This window comes from Dromiciops gliroides, chromosome 4, assembly GCF_019393635.1.
Source record: "Dromiciops gliroides isolate mDroGli1 chromosome 4, mDroGli1.pri, whole genome shotgun sequence".
Taxonomy (NCBI): domain Eukaryota; kingdom Metazoa; phylum Chordata; class Mammalia; order Microbiotheria; family Microbiotheriidae; genus Dromiciops; species Dromiciops gliroides.
The window spans coordinates 241,739,022-241,757,645 of NC_057864.1; the positions used below are offsets into that span (position 1 = coordinate 241,739,022).

At 48.2% G+C, this 18,624-nt stretch overlaps 2 protein-coding genes across 4 annotated transcripts; both read right to left on the minus strand.

The window, feature by feature from the left end:
• Nucleotides 1–2,444: 2,444 nt before the first annotated feature.
• Nucleotides 2,445–5,620, minus strand: PSMB8 (proteasome 20S subunit beta 8). The gene is made up of 6 exons (XM_044000143.1): nucleotides 5,420–5,620; nucleotides 4,785–4,932; nucleotides 4,509–4,620; nucleotides 3,732–3,861; nucleotides 3,033–3,237; nucleotides 2,445–2,769 (listed from the first exon to the last, which is right to left on the minus strand). Exons 1-6 carry the CDS (start codon nucleotides 5,555–5,557, stop codon nucleotides 2,681–2,683), a joined length of 822 nt encoding a protein of 273 aa, XP_043856078.1. The 5' UTR covers nucleotides 5,558–5,620; the 3' UTR covers nucleotides 2,445–2,680.
• A 1,420-nt stretch (nucleotides 5,621–7,040) lies between these two features.
• TAP1 (transporter 1, ATP binding cassette subfamily B member) lies at nucleotides 7,041–18,595 on the minus strand. 3 transcript variants are annotated; one of them, XM_044000134.1, is made up of 11 exons: nucleotides 17,764–18,588; nucleotides 17,116–17,230; nucleotides 16,822–16,952; nucleotides 13,027–13,232; nucleotides 11,624–11,821; nucleotides 10,867–10,995; nucleotides 10,538–10,726; nucleotides 9,853–10,026; nucleotides 9,459–9,621; nucleotides 8,128–8,264; nucleotides 7,041–7,725 (listed from the first exon to the last, which is right to left on the minus strand). In XM_044000134.1, exons 1-11 carry the CDS (start codon nucleotides 18,335–18,337, stop codon nucleotides 7,510–7,512), a joined length of 2,232 nt encoding a protein of 743 aa, XP_043856069.1. In that variant the 5' UTR covers nucleotides 18,338–18,588; the 3' UTR covers nucleotides 7,041–7,509. The 3 variants fall into 3 exon arrangements, with proteins under 3 accessions (XP_043856069.1, XP_043856070.1, XP_043856071.1); XM_044000136.1 differs by lacking the exon at nucleotides 8,128–8,264 and having other exon boundaries at nucleotides 7,566–7,725; nucleotides 17,764–18,595; XM_044000135.1 differs by lacking the exons at nucleotides 8,128–8,264; nucleotides 9,459–9,621 and having other exon boundaries at nucleotides 17,764–18,595.
• Nucleotides 18,596–18,624: the final 29 nt, after the last annotated feature.

The following is an 18,624-nucleotide window of genomic DNA, read 5'->3' on the forward strand; positions in this document are numbered from 1 at the left end:
CTCCAGAGCCAGTGCCCCCTACCGTGCTCTTTTATTTCTGGGACAATGAGGGTTAAGTGACTTGCCCAGGGTTGCACAGCTAGTAGGTGTCAAGTGTCTGAAGCCAGATTTGAACTCAGGTCCTCCTGAATCCAGAGCTGGTGCTTTATCCACTGCACCATCTAGCTGCCCCCTCTACCATGATCTTTAACAATCCAACCTGTTTTTATTACTAGGATAGACCCTCTCAGGGTCTCTTAGAAATGTGGACATTTATTTTGATTTGGGGACCCTACCTTTAGGCTGATATTAGAAAGCCTTAGACCCTAGGGTCTCTCCCCCTCCTCCTCAGCTTCAACTGATCGAAAAAGCCCTGTGGGCTATACAAGACGCCAGGTCAGACAGCTGGGGGGGAAAAAAGCCCCCCAGCTCCCTCCGACCTGAGCGGAGCTATCTGAAGGATCCCGGATGGCTTCTGCTGAGGAATGAGGCTCGAGAGCACACACTTCCCCCCCCCCCCGCCCCAACACCACCTGCAGCTCTGGCTGGTGGATTAGCTTGGTCTGTGGGGGTGAAGAAAGCCCCGAGATTTGAGTGGAGAGAAGAAAAGGTGTATATATAGAACTGGGAGACTGACTAGAGGGGGACAGACTAAAAAAAGAAGGAGCGAGGATGGACTAGATAGAGAGACAAGATTAAGGAGGGGGACTGACTAGAGGGGAGCACGGACAAGGATGCAGGAGAGTTCGGTTCAGAAAAAGAGAAGCGGGGGCTGACAAGGTTACAGGCCTTAATACAAACCAGGGAAAGTGTAACGTGCCCTGAGGCTGGAAGCAGCTAAGGCCCTTATTGTAGTCAAGAAGTTCTTCTAGAAGAAGCAGGTCGGAAAGAGAGGCAGTGGAAAGAAACCACAGGAAAACAGTCAGGTTGTACTTTATTTCCCTGTATTCCTAATTTTCAACAGTATCTCATAAATAAATTCTGCTTTGATTATTTGGTTAAGAGGCTTCTTAATCTTTAGTCTATCAGTTTGGGAGCAGTGTGGTGGAACTTTACTAACGGCCCATATTAAATTAAACGCAGTCAGCCAAATAGTCAAAAGTCTACAGATTAGTCCTCCAGTCAGATTAGCCCCCCAAATTAGGCTAGTCAAGTCAAAAATATTTAACAGAAAGTACCTAGATTTGATGGGACCCAGGGAAAACCTCCAAGGCCAAGTAGTAGCTTCACTTTCTGAAGTCATCCAAATCCTAATGCATTGGTTCCCCTGTATTCTGCACCTTGGAGAGCTTTCTCCCTTCCTTAACCCTCTGTTCCTAGAGAAAATTCCGTACTATCACTGCTTTCAGTCTTTGACTTTCTTTGTTGCCTGCTACAAGCCTAGCAGTTTATTCAAAATGGCCCTCTTTCAAAAAGGACCCACGTGTACAAAAATATTTATAGAAGCTCTCTTTGTGGTGGCAAAGAATTGGAAATCGAGGGAATGTCATCCATTGGGGAATGGCTAAACAAGTTGTGGTATATGAACGTAATGGAATACTATTGTGCTGTAAGAAACAATGAGCAGCAGGAGTTCAGAGAAACCTGGAAGGACTTAGATGAACTGATGCTCAGTGAGAAGAGAAGAACGAGGAGAACGTTGTACACAGTAACAGTGATGAACAACTGTGATATATTTGGCTCTTCTCAGCAGTGCAATGATCCAAAAATTATTTCAAAGAACTCATGATAGAAAATGTTCTCAACATCCAGAAAAAAAATGAACTGTGGATTCTGAATGCAGATTGAACGATACTGTTTCTACTTTGGGGCTGTTTTTTCCCTTCTTTTTTGAGGATTTTCCCCTGTGCTCTGATTCCTTTTTCATAATATGACTAATGCAGAAATATGTTTAATGTGATTGTACATATATAACCTATATAAGATTGCTTTCCATCTTGGGGAAGAGGGATGGAAGGGAGGTTGGGAGAAAAATTTGGAACTAAAAATCCTATGAAAACAAATGTTGAAAACTGGAAATAATAAAATACTTTTATGATTTTTTAAATGGCCCTCTTTCTCAACCCCCTTTACCTAAGCTGGTTCCTTTCTTTTCTTTCATATCTAAGCAAGTACCTGTTGTCTTTCTTCTCTTCTGAGAATACTCTGAATTGAAGAGAGCTCTCACATAGGTCCCCTTGGACAGAAAGAACTACTAGACTCTGAAGAACTCAAAGATGGGCTTCATCATTGAAGAGAAACTACTCAGTGCTACTCCTAAACAGAGAAAGTCCAACTCCCTGTTGGCCTGGTGATAAAAAGGAAGATAGAAGACCCCAAGAAAGAATGAGACCATATGTCCCAGAAGATCAAGGTCAGGGCCAGAATTCCAGGGTGTATACTTAAAGGGAATCCTAATGTCTCCCCATTTCTGTCAACATTCTTTCCCAATCCCACAACCCTCCTAATACCCATATCTATACTCAGCCTTAACAGAGTCCTTTTTTGAACATCTACTTTATTTTACAAGAGTAAGCACAGAAAATGCTACTGAGTTAGGGAATCAATGGCAAATTGATTTGTTCCTCATCAGTTTCATCTCAGTTGGGCTTAGGCTGCTGCCCTTTCTTCTCCTTGGGAATCCTCTTCTCCCATTTCTGGGCCCTCAGCTGGTTCAGCTCCCCGAGTCTTCCCAGTGGGGTCAACCCTGCAGTCTCCAAAGTCACCCCTGGGTCTCCAAGTACTCATGGAATAGGTTACTGACATCTGAACTTTCCACCTTCACCCAGCCCTCCTCCTTCATGTGGTACACTGTGGGGAAATGGAAGAGAAATGGAGAGCTCTTTATCACTGGCCTAAGCCCCTTTGGGAGAATTCCCATGCCCCGTATCTTAGTATCCTTAAATTCTGAGAATTAGAGCTGACTTTTCCATTCAGCATTCTATTCAGGATATCCAGTACCCTGATTATCTCTCATCCCTCCCACCCTGACCACACAAGTCTCCCACTTCCTCTTAGCCTCCTGATCCCTGAATCTAAGGGGCCAGGAAAGGGGGCTGGAGTTAGTCTCTTACTATTGACAAACCCCCCAGAGTAGCTATCACGGTGGGTGGCATGGACGATGGCCCTCCGGCCAAGGGCATAAGCTTCCTCAGGGCTGAGGTCAGGCCTGTAGCCACTGTCCAGAACTCCATAGGCATAACTGTTGCCACTGCCCGTGGAAAACATAGTCCCTGAGAGTCTTGTCCCATTTTCATCCACATAATATAATCCAGGGCCCTGAGGAAAAGAAGATGTGAGATTTAGGGGGAGGCGACAAAGAATTCAGGAGAAGCCATGACATGAGTCTAACACCAAGGTAATGACCATAGGACCTGGGAAATTCTTGTTCAACTTAAAAACAGACCCTGGGTCCTGGGAAGGAGTTGTACAATCAGGTGGCATAGGAGAAAGAGTTTTGGAGCTGGTATCAGAAAACCTGGGCTTGGATTCCAGATGCCACTTACTAGGGATATATATCTGGGGAGCAGTCACTTAAACTCTCCTCATCTGAAACATGGACTAATAATGCTCACACTAGATTTTTTGAGGAAAGGGCTTTCTGAGTCTAAGAATGATACTTAAACAGCAGCTGGTTTATTTGGGGGGTGGGTGGGAGAGTTTCCTTTAATCATAGACCTATCAGGTAACATCTAGCGTATCCGAGGAAGTGGAATCACTGGCAGATTGAAGCTCAGGCAGGTCATATTTGTAGTAGAGTGAAAGCAACAGACCTTTTTGTCCCAACCACAGATCATACTGCCCATGGACAGCCCCATGCCTCGGTACTGGCACATCATGTTGGACAGCAACTTAGAAGCAGCAGACACAGAGATGCGCTCCCCATTCCTAAGGCGGTACAACCTGAAGAGGGAGAGCTGGGTGAAGGGGATGTTGGTCAAGTCAATGGGCATTTATTAAGTGCCTGCCAGGTGCCAGGCATTGTGTCAAATGTTTAAGGCTAGAAGAAGATGGGGAGAGGGATGAAGAACAGGTCAGAACATTGTGCTTCAGCAGAGGGAGAGCTCAAAGTGGGTGAGGAGACAGTGGATGGAAATGCCTTTGGGGAGCTTGAATATCAGAGCAAATTTGGAAGCTAGATTTTGAAGCATCTCAGGCTTCAAAACCTCAGACAACTGGGCATGAGGGGATACCCTCAAAAGGGGCCCTGAGACTCCCAGACCATTTCAACTTTTTTTTAAGCTCCTGTCTATCCATTTTCAGAAAGGAAAAAAAAAGATTGTAAACTATACTCTTTTCAAGGTCCATATAGTTTGTATGTCTCCCTTTACAGATTTTACTAATCTGTGGGACAGGCTGTGGGATTTGGGGAGGCTAGTGTCCTGTGGACAGGTAAGATTTATGAGGCAGACGTTTGTGGGTGGAGATAAGGACAACATGAGGAACAGTTAGGAGGTGAGGAATTCCATCTTGGTGGGAGTAGAAAGGAAGGAATCAAGAAGCTTAGGGTGAGGGTCCTGAATGCTCCAGACGTGTCAGGGCTCCCTTACCTACACTCTTTGGCCAAGAGACGCTCCCAGTATTGACAGTCAGCAGCACAGCCTGACATGGTGCCCAGAAGGTAAGGATTAATCTCAATGACTTTGTTCACATGCAGAGTGGCTAGAACAATGAAGCACTGGTTTAAGGAGGAGGCAAAGAGCCTGACCCACATCCTCTCCCAGCCCCAAATTTTCCTGCTCCAGTCCCGACCAGAGCTTTAGGTTGGAAGTTCCTCCCTGCTGGAAGGTGTCCAGAGTCCAGCCCCCAACAACAGTCAAACTCACCAATATAATTCCCGGCCGAGGCCCGGGAATCCACTGCCACAACCACACCGTGCTGGAACTTGAAGGCTAGAGTGGTGGTACCATGGGCCATCTCAATTCGGACTTGATGGGCAGCATCTGCCTCCAGGGAACGCAGGAACTCAGGAGGCTGGGGGAGGGGTGAAAGGCGGAGAGAGAAAGAAACAGGAGAGAAGGGGCCAGTGAGAGCCTGGGTATGAGCGGACCAGGCAAAGGAACCTGGACGACGTGAGGGAAAAGGGAGTCCTGAAAGGCGCCCGTCAGGGCACAAGAATTTGAAGGGCTGAGTGATGGGAGGGGAGGAAGGATCCAAACGAAAAAACGACGTAAATAACAGCTCGCGAAGTGGCCTGAGAGGACAAAGACTGAGACAAGTCTTTCGCTTTCCACAAGAACACCTGTGCCCAGGCAGGCTGGGGGGAACAGAGGAGAGATTCGACAAGAAGTCCCTCTGACCTCGGGAAGAACCCCTCCTCCCCCCTGCTCAGCACTTATTTCCCACGTGGCCGCTGACATCTGTGCAGTGCTCTGGCACAAGGGTGCCTTCCTAGCCTCACCTACCTCCGCCCCTCTGCCCAAGCCCCCTTTGAACGCGTTGGTCCCACGGCAGCCCTGACCTGCAGCCCGCGTGGGACGGCCAGTTGCGGGGTCCGCAGGGAGAAGCTGTAGTGCCCGGGATCTTGGCGGTGTCCACTCCCCGTACCACACGAGACCTGACGCCCCCAGGGAGCCCTGCACAATTCGAGTAGCGCCATGATCTTGCCCCTTCCCCCTCGGCTCACAGACTCGACCTTCTAGCCCAAGGGAAGTGAAAGCGAAAGCCTGGTACTGAGGGGGCGGGAGCCACAGCTAGAGCCTTCCTTCCTCATCCCTCGACCTCCCCCCGCCCCTCCCCCACACAAGCACATTTTAGGCCTGAGGGAACCAGCCCGTGGGCACTATCCTGGTATCCTAGTGTTCCTTCACTAAGGCCTCAGAAGAGAGAGAGAGAGCGTGGATAGAGAAGATAGGCTGTCAGAAGGAGGCGACAAGAGGAAGGGGGGACCACAAGGAAGGGCGGGGAGTTCAGGGAGAGCAGCTTTCCATTGAGGGACTCATGAAAAAGATGGGCTGGGCCTGGGTCAAGATCAGAGAAGCTGGAACCTGCAAGACAGGGGCCGGGGTCGGATTAACTGTCCTGTGCTAGGGAGAGATGGCGATGAAGAGTGGGGGAATCTCCCTGTGCACGGCCTGGAGAGGAATCTAGAGTGTGGTAGTGCTGTGAGCTGGGCTGAGGGATGCCTCCAGGGACCCCCCCCCCCCACTATGTTCCGCCTGATCCCCCCTTTCCACTCTCCCCACCCCAATCCTGCCATTCTGACAACGTCCAGTTCTACTTGGTGAGATGGAATAAAGCACTAGGGGGAGGGAACGACCTCCTGGCCACTTATAGTCTTAACTTGCGGCAGAAGTCTCTCTTCTCCCTTCACACCCCACGGTTAACTCCGCCTACCTTCTCAGGGTGTAACTTACTAAACCCAGCCCCCGGTGCCAAACTGTGAGAGCCTTATCTGCCTAACAACTAAATACATCATGATACAGGACTCTTCCTGATTGGACGAGATTCCCAGGTACATTGTACAAGCGAACCTGAGTCCAGAAAACTATTTATGGAAGAGGCAACTGTGAAACCTTGAAAAGGGAAGAAGGGCTGCTGGTTTGCAAATAGGATCCAGAGCAGTGCAGGGGGAGTAAGGAGGGGAGGGCCGAGGGCTTCAGTGGGGAAGGGGGCAGTGAAGCCTGTTCTGCAAAGTGCTTGATCGAGACCTGACTGGTCCTGACCTGGTTGAAGTTTCTGGGCCAGTGAATTTCCTGGGACTGACCAGACCTTATCATTCTGGCTTCGGATTATTTTGTAAATCCCTCAAACTCTCTGCTCCCTCCTGATTCCAGGGCCTTGCACTTCCAGAATACTTCTGTGTCGGCCGAATAGAGAACTGATCCTCAAATACTCCATCACCACTTTGTATATGGAGACAACCGCTCTGGTAACTTTTTCCCTCTCTTTCAGTGCCCCTTTAACCCACAGGCCTTTGGATCTAAGAATGTGATTATAGGTACTGTTTTTATCCATCCTTTAAAAACCCTATGGTAGTGTTTTACATAATCACACATGGATAACCCATATCTGATTGCTTACTGCCTCAGGGATGGGGTAGGGGAGGTAGGACAGAAGAGATAAAAAATTGGAAATCAAAATTATAAATCAAATGTTTATTATTTTTAAAAAATTAAAGTTAAAACTCAAGAGATGGGCTGCAATAAAAGACAATCTTCTTGGAGACAAGGGCTGTTTAGTTTCTGTCTTCATAACTGCAGTGCTCAGGACAGTGCTGGAACACAGGTGGTGCTTAATGAATGCTTGTTGAAAGAATACATGATTTCCCACTAAGGTGTTCCCACTAAGGTATTCCCATTGCCTTCCCCTCTACCAGTATTTGCAATTTAAAAGAGGAGCCCGAAAAAGAAAACTTTAAACCAAAGGAATGAATGTTGATGATGGGAATATAATTAGAAGGAATATGAATTTGGTGTGGAAAACCTATGTGGAACTGCTAAATCACATCATGTGGCAAAAAGAGGTTGAATTTCTTCCTCTGTCCCTCCATTTTCAGGAGATGAGAGAAGAGCTGTGACTTCCCCCACAATGGGGATTCAAGTATGTCCCTCATTCCTGAGGAGCTTCGTTCCCACCCGTGGCCTCCACCATGATCCAGTATCGACCCCTTTGCTCCATGAGCTGCCTGTGGGTCCCACTCTCCTGAATGAGCCCCTCCTCCAGGAAGAGTATGTGGTCAGCCCTTTCCACAGAGCTGAGGCGCTGGGTAATGAGTAGCACTGCCTGAGAGGCCCTCCTGGGGGTTTCATACAGCAGCTGCTCCACCTGTAGGAAGAAGGCACAGATGCTTTTGGTAGTTCAGAAGGTCTCATGCACAAGCCATAACAATAATGCTGTTGGCTTTGACTGTCTCATCCACAGTGCCCCAACACTGCCCCCCCCTTCCCACAGAAATGGTTGGGAGGATCCTATGAGCTCTAGGGAGAAAAGAATATGCCCAATACCTCACTATACATATTTATGTGGCTTTGGTGGTGCTAATGGTAATAATGATGACAATGAAGGAAAAAGGAAAAGAAGTTAAATTTAAGGATTTTGTCTGGAAGATTTGTATAGAATAGGCTTTCTCAAACAGAAAAGTTTCTTGGTGTCCCAGGAAGGCATTAGGGTCACCTTCAGATTGAAGAATTTGGAAAGTGATGAGAGTTGGAGAAGGTGCTGTCTCACCCATAACTGGTTGTCTGTATCCAGGGCACTGGTGGCATCATCTAAGATGAGGACCCGGGGGTTCCGGATCAGGGCCCGGGCCAGGGCCACTGCCTGCCTCTGACCACCTGACAACTGGCTTCCCGACTCTCCTATCTCTGGAGAGAGAACCAGATGCATTGAGAGCAGAACCATTACAGCCACAGAAAAATCATATGCTTTCTCCTTTGGATTAAAGAGAGGAGATGGGGCTGAGACCAGTTCCTCAACACAGAAGGGGGAGGGTAGACATTCTGGGAGGATCCATTGAAGGCAAGGAATGAGATTCCAAAGGCCTCAATCCATCCATCTTTCTAACTCCTGCCCTGGAAGGCTGGAGTCTCAACTGTCTAGGCTCTTGAATCAGTGGGAGCAAGATCACCTAGCCCACTCTATCTAGGCAGCCCAAGACCATCACCCATCTGCCATCCAGTCATCTATGTGGATATCTTGCCATGGGACCTGCCACTGCATTTTCCACCTGCCTGCCCTTTCCACCTCTTGCTTTGGACACAGTCAGCCTATCAATAGTACCACTGCTTCTGAAAAGGGCATCTCATCCAACTGTTCTATGGATTACTCATCCCCCTGTGACTCAACAGACCAAAATTCTCTTCCTTGGCTGCTACTCACCTATATGTGTTGCCTCCCTTCATTAGAATGAAAACTCATTGAAGGCAAGGGCTTTCTCTCCTTGGTATTTGTTTCCCCAGTACTTGGCACATAAGTAGCACTTAAAAAAAACAGCTAGCATTTATATAGCACTTGTCATGTGGTAGGCATTGGGCTAAGCCCTTTACAATGATTATTTCATTTCATCTTCCATCAGTCCTCCCATTTTACAGATGAGGAAACTGAGGCCAACAAAGTGTAAGTGACTTGCCCTGTGTCACACAGCTAGTAAGACTGAGACTGGATTTGAACATCTATATTATTGAGGCAGCTAGGTAGCCTAGTGGATAGAGGCTGGCCATGGAGTCAGGAAGAACTGAGTTCAAATAAGGCTTCAGACACTTAACTAACTGTGTGACCCTGGCAAGCCTGCCTCATTTTCCTCAATAGCAAATATGGACATGATAAGAGCACCTCCCTCCCAGGTGAGATCGCATCTGTAAAGCAGTTAGTGTAGAGCCTGGCACATACTAGGCACTTAATAACTGTTCACTTTTCCTTGTTCCCTTCTTCTAGTATTGATCAAATGCTTTCTCACTGATTCCTTCAGTCCTTGCCTGTATCTGGTTGAGTTAAAGGTAAAATGGACTGAGCCAGGTTTGGGGGTGAAGGGCTGCTTAGGGAGTGACTATTCCCAGTACCTGTGTAGTAGCCCTGGGGCAACTGAGAAATGAAACTGTGAGCTCCAGCCTCCCTGGCAGCCTCCATGATCTCCTCCAGCTCTGGCTTCCAGCCCAGCCCATAAGCTATGTTTTCATAGAGACTCCGTCCAAACAGCTGTGGCTCTTGGGACACTGCAGCCACCTGGGATGAGCCAGGAGGAAAGGAAGGGGAAGGCAGGAGGAGAGGGAGCTCGGGTCAGGGCTTGGGTATTTCCACTCCTCTGGGAAATTCCTCATGTCTGTCACCCCCACCAACAAGGATGCTGCTGAGCTAGGACCAGGAACTCTGCCTGCCCTGATGCCTTCCTCTTCATTCCTTCACTGACCTATTCTCCCAAGGGTATTCTGCCCCAGGTGGTCCTGCCATCCTCACCTGTGAGTGCAGGTACTGGTGCTGGTACTGGGGCAGTGGCTCCCCATCCAGCAGCAGCCGCCCCCTTGTGGGCTGATACAGGTTCTGCAGCAGTGCAGCCACTGAGCTCTTCCCAGCCCCATTGGGCCCCACCAGGGCTGTCACCTTCCCAGGGTGCAGAGTGAATGTCACTCCCTAGAGGAACAAGAAAAGGAAGGCATTAGAGGAGATACAGGGAGAGTTCATTCCCTGGTCGGGCAGGTGCACACACAGAATCCCCACCACCACTCTTCCACCACACACACATAGAGAGACATCCTCATAGCATGAGACAGGGCCAGTGTAATCCCTGCATAAAAGGGAGGAGGAAAGAGAAAGGAAAAGAGAATAGTGGTGAGAGGAAAAACAGGACATTAGTCCCCACTGCCAGAATAAGGGGAACATGGGAACACCTCTGAGAGGTGTTTTTTTTTTCTAAAGCTCCCTTGACACACCGAAGCTTATTTGTAAATTTTGGATGACCCTGTAGGTGGGTCCTCTCTGATCCTTTCTCTTCCTTGCCTGGAAAGACTGGGGAAGATTAAGTTGGTGCTATCTCACATAGACCAAGAAGAGGAGGGATTAATTGAGGTAGGATAATATCCCAGAGAGCATCTCATAGGCTGGGAGTTGGAAGGAATGGAGTGTGAAAGGGAGGAGGTGATACCTGTAGGACCAAGACATCTGGTCGGCTGGGGTAAGAAAAGAAGACATCTTGGAATTCTACAAGACCATGCAGGGTAGGAGGTGCCAGGGGACCACTGGAAGGGCACTGGGGTATCCGGTCTAAGTACTCAAAGATCTTCTCTGAGGATCCCACAGCCTTCTGTACACTGGGAAAGGTGGAGAGCAATACCTGAAGGAAGAGGATTGAACCATGAAGAGGGGGAGAGGACACCATGTCTTGTCTGGGATATCTGACAAGAATGCTGGGAAGAGGAGGCTGAAAGTGATGGGAGAGGGGAAATAAGAAGCAATGGTCATTGAGGTTCTTACCTCAACTGCAGTGGTAAACTGGATCTGGTAAAGGACAAAGGTGACAAGGTCTCCTCTACTCGCATCCCCTTGGGTCACCAGCTTTCCCCCCATGTACAGAATTCCCACCTTCAGCAGCAGCCCTAAGAGCTGGGGATAGATCAGAGGGTACAAGTTGGGGGCAGCAGAGGACGATAAGCATAACTATGTCACAGTCATAGAAGTCATGACACTGGAGCCTCAAGTATAGCCACAGCATCACATCATTAGCCATCCTAAAATACCTGGAGCCCTGGACACCTGAGGCCAGCATTTCTGTGCTTCCATGTAAAAGTACCAGCCAGAAGAACAGGTGTGGGGTTTAGGGAAGGAACTGAGGACCCTCTCTGAACTCTGACACTGTCCATGCCCATTAAACAAAAAAGGCCTCCCTTATCCCCAATTCCCCCCTTCATACACTCTAGTGACTAAGAGGCCCCCAAAAAGGAAGTGGCAAGATGCAGTGACCTTGTAGCAACCCAAGGGGGCTGGGAAAAGAAGGACCCCACAGTAGGAAGACAAATTATCTCTCTGTAAAAGAGGAAGTGTTCTGGACCCCCTTGATGAAAGCAACTCTTTGGAACCTGAAATAAGGGGGAAAGCTATGGGACAAATCATGAGAAAGGCAGTTTTACCTGAAGGCCTTAAAAAGGTAAATCTGGCCCCGGAATCCCTGGATGGGGACTGGAGTCTATAAGTCCTAGGTGGGGAAGTGGCTCCTCTATCCCTACGTACTCACAGTGGTTGTCCACATGTTGAAAGTATAGGCCAGTGCCTCCTTCTGGTTAAGTTTCTGCGTCTTCTGGAGCTGACAGGCAAACCTCTGTGCCTCTCCTTCCTCATTGGCAAAGCTTCTGACTGTGGGCATAGCAGACAAGGCCTCCACAGCCACCTGGCTTGACTCTGCCAGGGATGTCTGCACTTGGACTGCCAGGGACTGTGGGGACGGAGGGAAGCAAGACAGTGTTGTGTAGAGAGGATGTTCTTAATATATTTTCACGAGTGTACAGAAATTGATGGTGTGAAAGGACAGGGAGGTGGGTCCTGTGGTTCTGACCCTTCTCTATGTCCCCAGTCCACAGAAGGGGACAATGTCAGGGGGCAGTTGGACATTTTATCCAGGGCCTTGCTGGATAAGGAGGCAGTGTAGGGAGAGAGCGAGAAGAACAGTGCTGGGGGAGGTAGGAAGCCTTAATTTCAGTGTAAGTTCTGTGACTGACTGGCTGGCTAGCCTTGGGATCTGACCAGTTATTTGTGTTCTCTGGGCTTCACTCTCCGTACCTGAAAACAAATAACACTTGAACTAGATAACTCAAGTATGGATGTGTGGAAAGAGCTTTGTAATCTGTCAATGTCATTAAAAATAATGTTGTATGACATGCTAGTGGCAGAGTATACAGAAAATGGCCTTTGGAGCCAAGGGGACCTGAGTTTAAATCATCCCTCAGACCCTGGCTGTGTGCACTGGACAACTAACCGAACTTCTTCCAGACTCAGTTGCCTCATCTATAAATGGGAGATAATAACAGCCTCTACCTCTCACAGACGTTGTGAGGATCCAATGAGATAACAGATGTAAAGTGCTTTAGAAATACTAAAGGCCTAGGTAAAGGTTAGAAAATATCATCATCGTTATTGCTGATGTCATTGTCGTTATTGTTTTCTGAAGTAAGAACATAGAGGCACCAGTACCAGAGTCAAGGAATACACAGACACAGAGGAAGAGTGAAAGCAGAACGCAGGGATATACCCATCCTCTTACAAGCTCTAGGAACAGAGGGATTGCAGAATTTGGTTAGAGGAGAGAGAACAGAGGAGAGAGAAGAACAGAGGCAAAGGGAAAGAGCATCCTACAAAGGACTGTAGAAAATTGGTAGAATAAGGGGCCATGATGAAGAAAAACAGCTAGAGAATGGCCTGAAGACAGAGGCTATGGTAAAAAAGGGCCAGGGTTCAGGCAAGAGAACTGTCAAGGCCATGGGGCAAAATCTCCATTCCCTACAATCCTCTTCAGTCTAGGGGAAAAGGAAGGCCAGAGGACCTAAGTTTGTCAAAGCTAAGTATAAAGAACAAACTGGGGCTCATGAAAGTAGAGCCAAAGTTGGGTGGAGATGCCAGAGAAGAAAGTTTCCCTGGACTTACCTGGTGCCACTGGCCCAGCTTCTTGGGCAGGAAGAAGAGCATGGGTAAAGCAACCAGGGTAACCAGGGTGAGCGTCAGGGACCCCCAGAGCATAAGTCCCAGCAGACACAGTCCTCGAAACAAGTACCATAAGAGCAGGCTCAGCTTCTCACTCAGGGACTCACTCAGCATGGCTGTGTCCTCTGACACCCGAGAGGTGATGACACCTAAGAAGGAAGAGAGGGGAGAGTTGAGGGTAGGGAATGAGATGAGGGTCTGGGGTAGTTGGGAAGGAAAATGGAAATATAGAGAGAGTCTGAGGCTGATAGGAAAATGTCTGGGGAAATATTGGCGTGAGGGTCAGGGCTCATTAATTCAGTCACTAAGTGCCCCTGAAGTGCTTAAGGGGTCCGGACAAGATTGGAGAGGGGTGTGTGAGGTTGGCTGCTGGAGGGGGATCACAGCTGCCAAGTTCTCCTTGGGGATGTAGTGCTGCCAGGTGTTCAGTCATGGGGCCCGAGGAACAGGGGTTCAAAATCTAAATGTGGCAAGTTAATGGGATTATCGGGGACACAGCTCGAGTATTAGGAGGCAGATCTCTCTGGTTCTGAAAATGAAGGGAGCGTGGGATTAATATTTTTGTATACATGGGATGTATAGCAGTGTGTCCTTTCTGATCTTTGGCTCAAAAGGCCAAAGAAAGTATGATGAGGATTCTGTAGGGTTGTATAAAAGGCAGAAGGAAAGAGAGGAGTGTGGGGGGAGAGCTGTTCCCTTCCCTCTGCCAACACCCTGGGACAGACCTTCCCCCTCATTTCCACCCACTTGGACTATTGCAAGAGGCTTTTTGTCCCTACTCTCTTCTCCCTCCAGTCTATCCTTCATCCTGCTGCCAGAAGAATTATTCTTGTACATAGATTTTATCACATAAACTTCTCAGCACAAGTTTTCAGAAGCTCCTTAATGTCTTCTAAATGACATTCATATTCCTCCCGTCTGTCATTCAAGGTCCTCCCCCACCCAGCCTACTCTTTCACTCATTTCATAATACTCTCCTCTATATAATCTGTGCTCCCTGTTCTCATAAACTGTGCTCTCCTGCTCACATGCCTGGAATTTTCTCTTTTACTTTAAATCACATCTCTGTGCTACCTCACCTGAGAAGCCCTCCCTGGTTTCCTCTTATCTCTCATATTGCAAGGAGCATTTTGCTTTGCCATAATTCTCTATCATACTTATCATTTGATATTGTGTACTGTAGCTGGCCATGGTATGACTCTGTTCTTTAGATGCTATAGGGCCCCTTAAAGTATGACAGACATGATTCATTTCAGTGTCTGCCTTGTAACCTTTCTTATTTTATGCATATGGATATATTTGCTTCTTAGAATTTTGTAACTTCAAGCAGCACCCTTATTCTCAGGAATGGAAATTATTTAACATTGTTGGTAGAAAACTTTTAAATGCGTATCCACATTTAGATACATGTTTATATATATATATATATATGTTAAAATGTTAAAATCATAAAATATATATACATAATTGACTATATATATATATAGTCAATTATGTATATATATTTTATATAAGACATGTTAATATATTAACAATGAAGGCTTCCCATACCTACATAGGAATTGGAATTTTATTCCTTCCTCCCCTATACAATCTGAGCTAGCATTCATATGGAGAATCTTTAGGAGAAAAGTTATAAGTCCCTTCATCCAAGAACCTTTGATTGTCACTTGGAAAAAATGAGCCAAAGTCATCCTTCTCCTACATGCCAGGCAATCTAGAGGCAGAAGTCCATGGAAATACCCAAATTACAACACTACTGTCCCACCCAGATGCACTCCTCTGGACATCTCCGACATCAGGAACCTCTTTCTCCTGAAAAATCACTTCAGCCCTCAAACTGCATCAGTAGTCTCTGTTCCCAGGGCCCCTTTCTCCCTCTGACTGGAAGGTGGAGAGCTTCTCCCAGAGCCACCATTTAAGCAGGTGCCCAGGTCAACCCTCTATCCATTTCCATCCCAGCTGTATTCCAATCTTCTGGAATTCCCATCTCGCCCCTAAGCTGTGTAGCAACCCTCTGCCCCCCACCCCTGCTTTCCAGCTTCCTTTTCTATTGTCTTCCCTCATTAAGTTATAAACTCCTGGAGGGCAGGAGCTGTCCTTTCCCTTTTTGTATCCACAGTGTTAGCACAATACCTAGAACATTTGTTGATGTTTTGTTGATTAGTCATGTCCAACACCTTGTGAGTCCATTTGGGATATTTCTTGGCAAAGATACTAGGGTGGTTTGCTATTTTCTTCTCTAGCTAATTTTACAGATGATGAAACTGAGGCAAACAGGGTGAAGTGTAACCCACAGGGTCACACAGTTGCTAAGTGTCTGAGGCTGAATTTGAACTCAGGTCTTCCTGACTCCAGGCCTGGTACTCCATCCACTGTACCACCTTGTTTCTCCACCTAGCAAATAGTCGGTGCTTAATAAATATCTATTGACAAAGTATCCTGCATTGCTATGTAATCTTAGTTACTTCTTAATATGTTCTGCTTTCATCCTTCTAAGGTGAAAAGGTCTCTTCCATCTTCTGAAACATGACTACACAGGTAAGTATACACCTGGGTTCAAAGGGTCCTGCCCCATAGCAAATGGGATCACGGACAACAAGCTCCATCACCCCCCTTTGTTAGCCAAGAGTAGATTGGGAAGCATTTTTCTTTTCTTTTTTCTTTTTCTTTTCAAGTGAGGCAATTGGGGTTAAGTGACTTGCCCAGGATCAAACAGCTTGTAAGTGTCAAGTGTCTGAGGCCGGTTTTGAACTCAGGTCCTCCTGACTCCAGGGCCGGTGCTCTATCCACTGTGCCACCTCGCTGCCCAATGGGAAGCATTTTAATTCAGTGTTCTCCCCCAAACCCCACCTTCAATCATGTAGTACACTCAAAAATCTAAAAGCAGAAATCTGGAACTCTGGAAAGAAATCTGGAAGAAAAGGTTACAGATAACACCTTGCTCCCCATCACTTCCCATATTAGAACCCCTGCCCCCCCAACAGAGGCATTTCAAACATGCATCAGAGATGGAGCTTTTCCTGTAGAAAAAGGAGAAGCTGTGATGCCATATTTGAAGGTGCCACAACTGCAGCCCAATGTGGATACAGACATTGGCATCAAAGCTTTAGGGCTGGAAGGGACCTCAGAGGGCATCAGGTCCAACCCTCCTTTACAGATGAAGAAACAAAAGATAAAAGGCCTGCCCAGGCTTAGCAGCACCTAAGTGACTGATGCTGGGCTGAAACCCAGGACTTCCTGACTTCCAGTCCAGGACTGTATGCACTGTGCTATGTTGCCCTTCCCTTAGAGGGGCACAGCACCCTTCCTGTCTCCAGTAATCTTAAAGCTTCATTCAGCTTTATAGAATGTTCTCTGACATGTCCTTTGGAGACAGAGGTCTTGTGCATGGATTTCTCTGTGTTCCGTGGTGTGCACCACTGGATTACTAATAATTGATAATTGATTTGGGGAGGGCTTTGCTGCCAAATGTTGGGGTCAACTGATCAAGTCTCCTCATTTTAAAGTGCCTTGAAATCCCACAGATCCTGCATTCAAATGGCTATAGTGAGCCTATTAGACAATAAGCTCCAGTTAAGTTGGGACTGGGTCTTCCCTAAACTTTCTATCTCACCTGGTATCAAGCACAACTCTCTGAGTAAAGTTGGTGCTCAGGGAATATTTGTTGCTTTTTCTGGTAAGGGAATTGACAGAAAGGAGTATAAGAATGTCTTGTGTGAGGGTACAAAGACTCACCTGTTTGGTTCTGTTGAAAAAAGTCAGTCTCCTGGGACAGTACAGCCCGGAACACTTGTCCCTGAAGGTTGCTGTGGGCTCGGCCCATTGTGTAGTTATAAATTCCATCACCCAAGAACTCTAACAAAGCACTGGGAAGAAATGGAGAGGAAGGGAGAAGGATTACTAAGAGACATAATATTTGGGGGTGAGGGAGTCTTCTGGCATGTTAACCTGCCCAGAGTACAGCCCTAGTTTCCAACTCCCTCAGTTCCCTAGATCCCCATTCCGAGTTTCCAAGCCCAGTTCCCAGACCTGGCTAGTGTGAGTATCGACATGAAAGCAATGTTCCGGGTGAAGATAGCAGTTGCTTTATCCTGCAGGATCCAGTCTGTGAGGCGACCAGTGAAGAATGGGATAGCCATCTCTCCTGGAGGTGTTGAGGTAGCATTGGGGAGGGAGAGAGTGTCAATTAATCAACTAATAGATGCTTATAGGTGGTTTACTTTATCAAGACTGGGGACTTCCACCTGGAAGTCCAGTTGGACTACATCCCTATCTTTCTTGGTACAGAGATAGAAAGTAAACCCCCTCACTTGAAGAGTGACTTTTATCACACAATGATACCCCAGACTCACTATTTCCACTAATCATAGGAAGATAGACCTCCTGCGTTAGGCCCCTATGAGATTACACAGTCCAAGCCCCCATTTAAGACAGAAGCTCAGGGAGGTAACATGGATTTCCCAAAGGCATACAGCTTACACATAGTAATCGGACCCAGGTCTCCTGACTCCTAGGCAGTGGTGGTGTAAAGGCAAGATTACTAGATTTGGAGTCAGAAGCTCTGGGTGTGAAGTTCTACCACAGACACTCTCGCGCCTCCCCGCACCCAGACTCAGCGCCCATAATATTCAATTCTCCCAAATTTGCCCAGGCCCTTGCATCCCTCCCTCTCCTCACCTAGACAGGACAACAGGAGGAAGAACATCACTAGTGGAAAGCGACGTATTTCTGGGCCCAAGAAGCCCAACAGCCTGCGCATGATAGACCCCGAGCCCATGGGACCCGTCGGATCCCAAAGTTTTCCAAGTTTCTGCCACAGGACTAGGGCCGGCAGTGCTGCGGCATAGCTGAGAGCGAAAGCGTCCAGCCGGCTCCCCCAGTGGAGAGGTCCGGGCCCGCCTCCACCCCCGGTAGCTTCCCTCCCTCCCAGAGCCCTGAAAGAAGCGAGCCCGGGCAGTGCCAGCCCCAGCGCGGCCGCCAGGAGCCCCAGCTCAGACTTCCAACTTTGAGCTCCGGCCCTTTCCTGGCTCGTGGACCAACGCACCCCCAGCCACAACATGCCCCAACGGCCCAGGCCGGCCCCCCAGACTCGGAGCAGCGGGTGCCCAGTGGGCAGGAGCACGAGCAGGAGCTGAGGCAGCGCAGGACGGAACAGCGCCCAGTCCATGAGCAGTAAGAGCAGCAGAGCCTGCAGCCCCCCAGAAGGGGCTCGGGGACTTGGGAGCGACCCTGGAGACCCAGAGCTGGCCATGCTGTCCGGGGTCCTGAGCTGGCTTTCCCTTTCGCTGAAGGTCTGGGCTCAGGCGGTCCTGGTGTCGGTGTCCAGAGCAGGGATGGGCCAGGGCAGAAGTAGGAGTAGGAGTAGCAGAAGGGGCGGGCTGCAACCAGAGCCTCGGGGAACCCCAGGCAGCGAGCTGTGCGGGCCTGCTCAGTAGCGAGAAGCGAAGCTGTTTCCTGGAAAAGAAATCGAAAGCTGGTTCTTTGGATCCTCCCTCCCAAGACCGCTCCACCCAGCAGATACCAGACCTGGCTCTGAGA

Excerpts from the sequence above, each read along its gene's own strand:
- PSMB8 (XM_044000143.1), bottom strand. The coding sequence starts at position 5,557 with ATGGCGCTACTCGAATTGTGCAGGGCTCCCTGGGGGCGTCAGGTCTCG. Across the intron at positions 4,933-5,419 it reads CCGTCCCACGCGGGCTGCAG|CCTCCTGAGTTCCTGCGTTC; the intron begins GTCAGGGCTGCC and ends CCCCTCCCCCAG. Across the intron at positions 3,862-4,508 it reads CTCTTGGCCAAAGAGTGTAG|GTTGTACCGCCTTAGGAATG; the intron begins GTAAGGGAGCCC and ends CTCCCTCTTCAG.
- TAP1 (XM_044000134.1), bottom strand. The coding sequence starts at position 18,337 with ATGGCCAGCTCTGGGTCTCCAGGGTCGCTCCCAAGTCCCCGAGCCCCT. Across the intron at positions 11,822-13,026 it reads AGCTGGGCCAGTGGCACCAG|TCCCTGGCAGTCCAAGTGCA; the intron begins GTAAGTCCAGGG and ends CCGTCCCCACAG. Across the intron at positions 10,996-11,623 it reads TCAACATGTGGACAACCACT|CTCTTAGGGCTGCTGCTGAA; the intron begins GTGAGTACGTAG and ends ATCTATCCCCAG.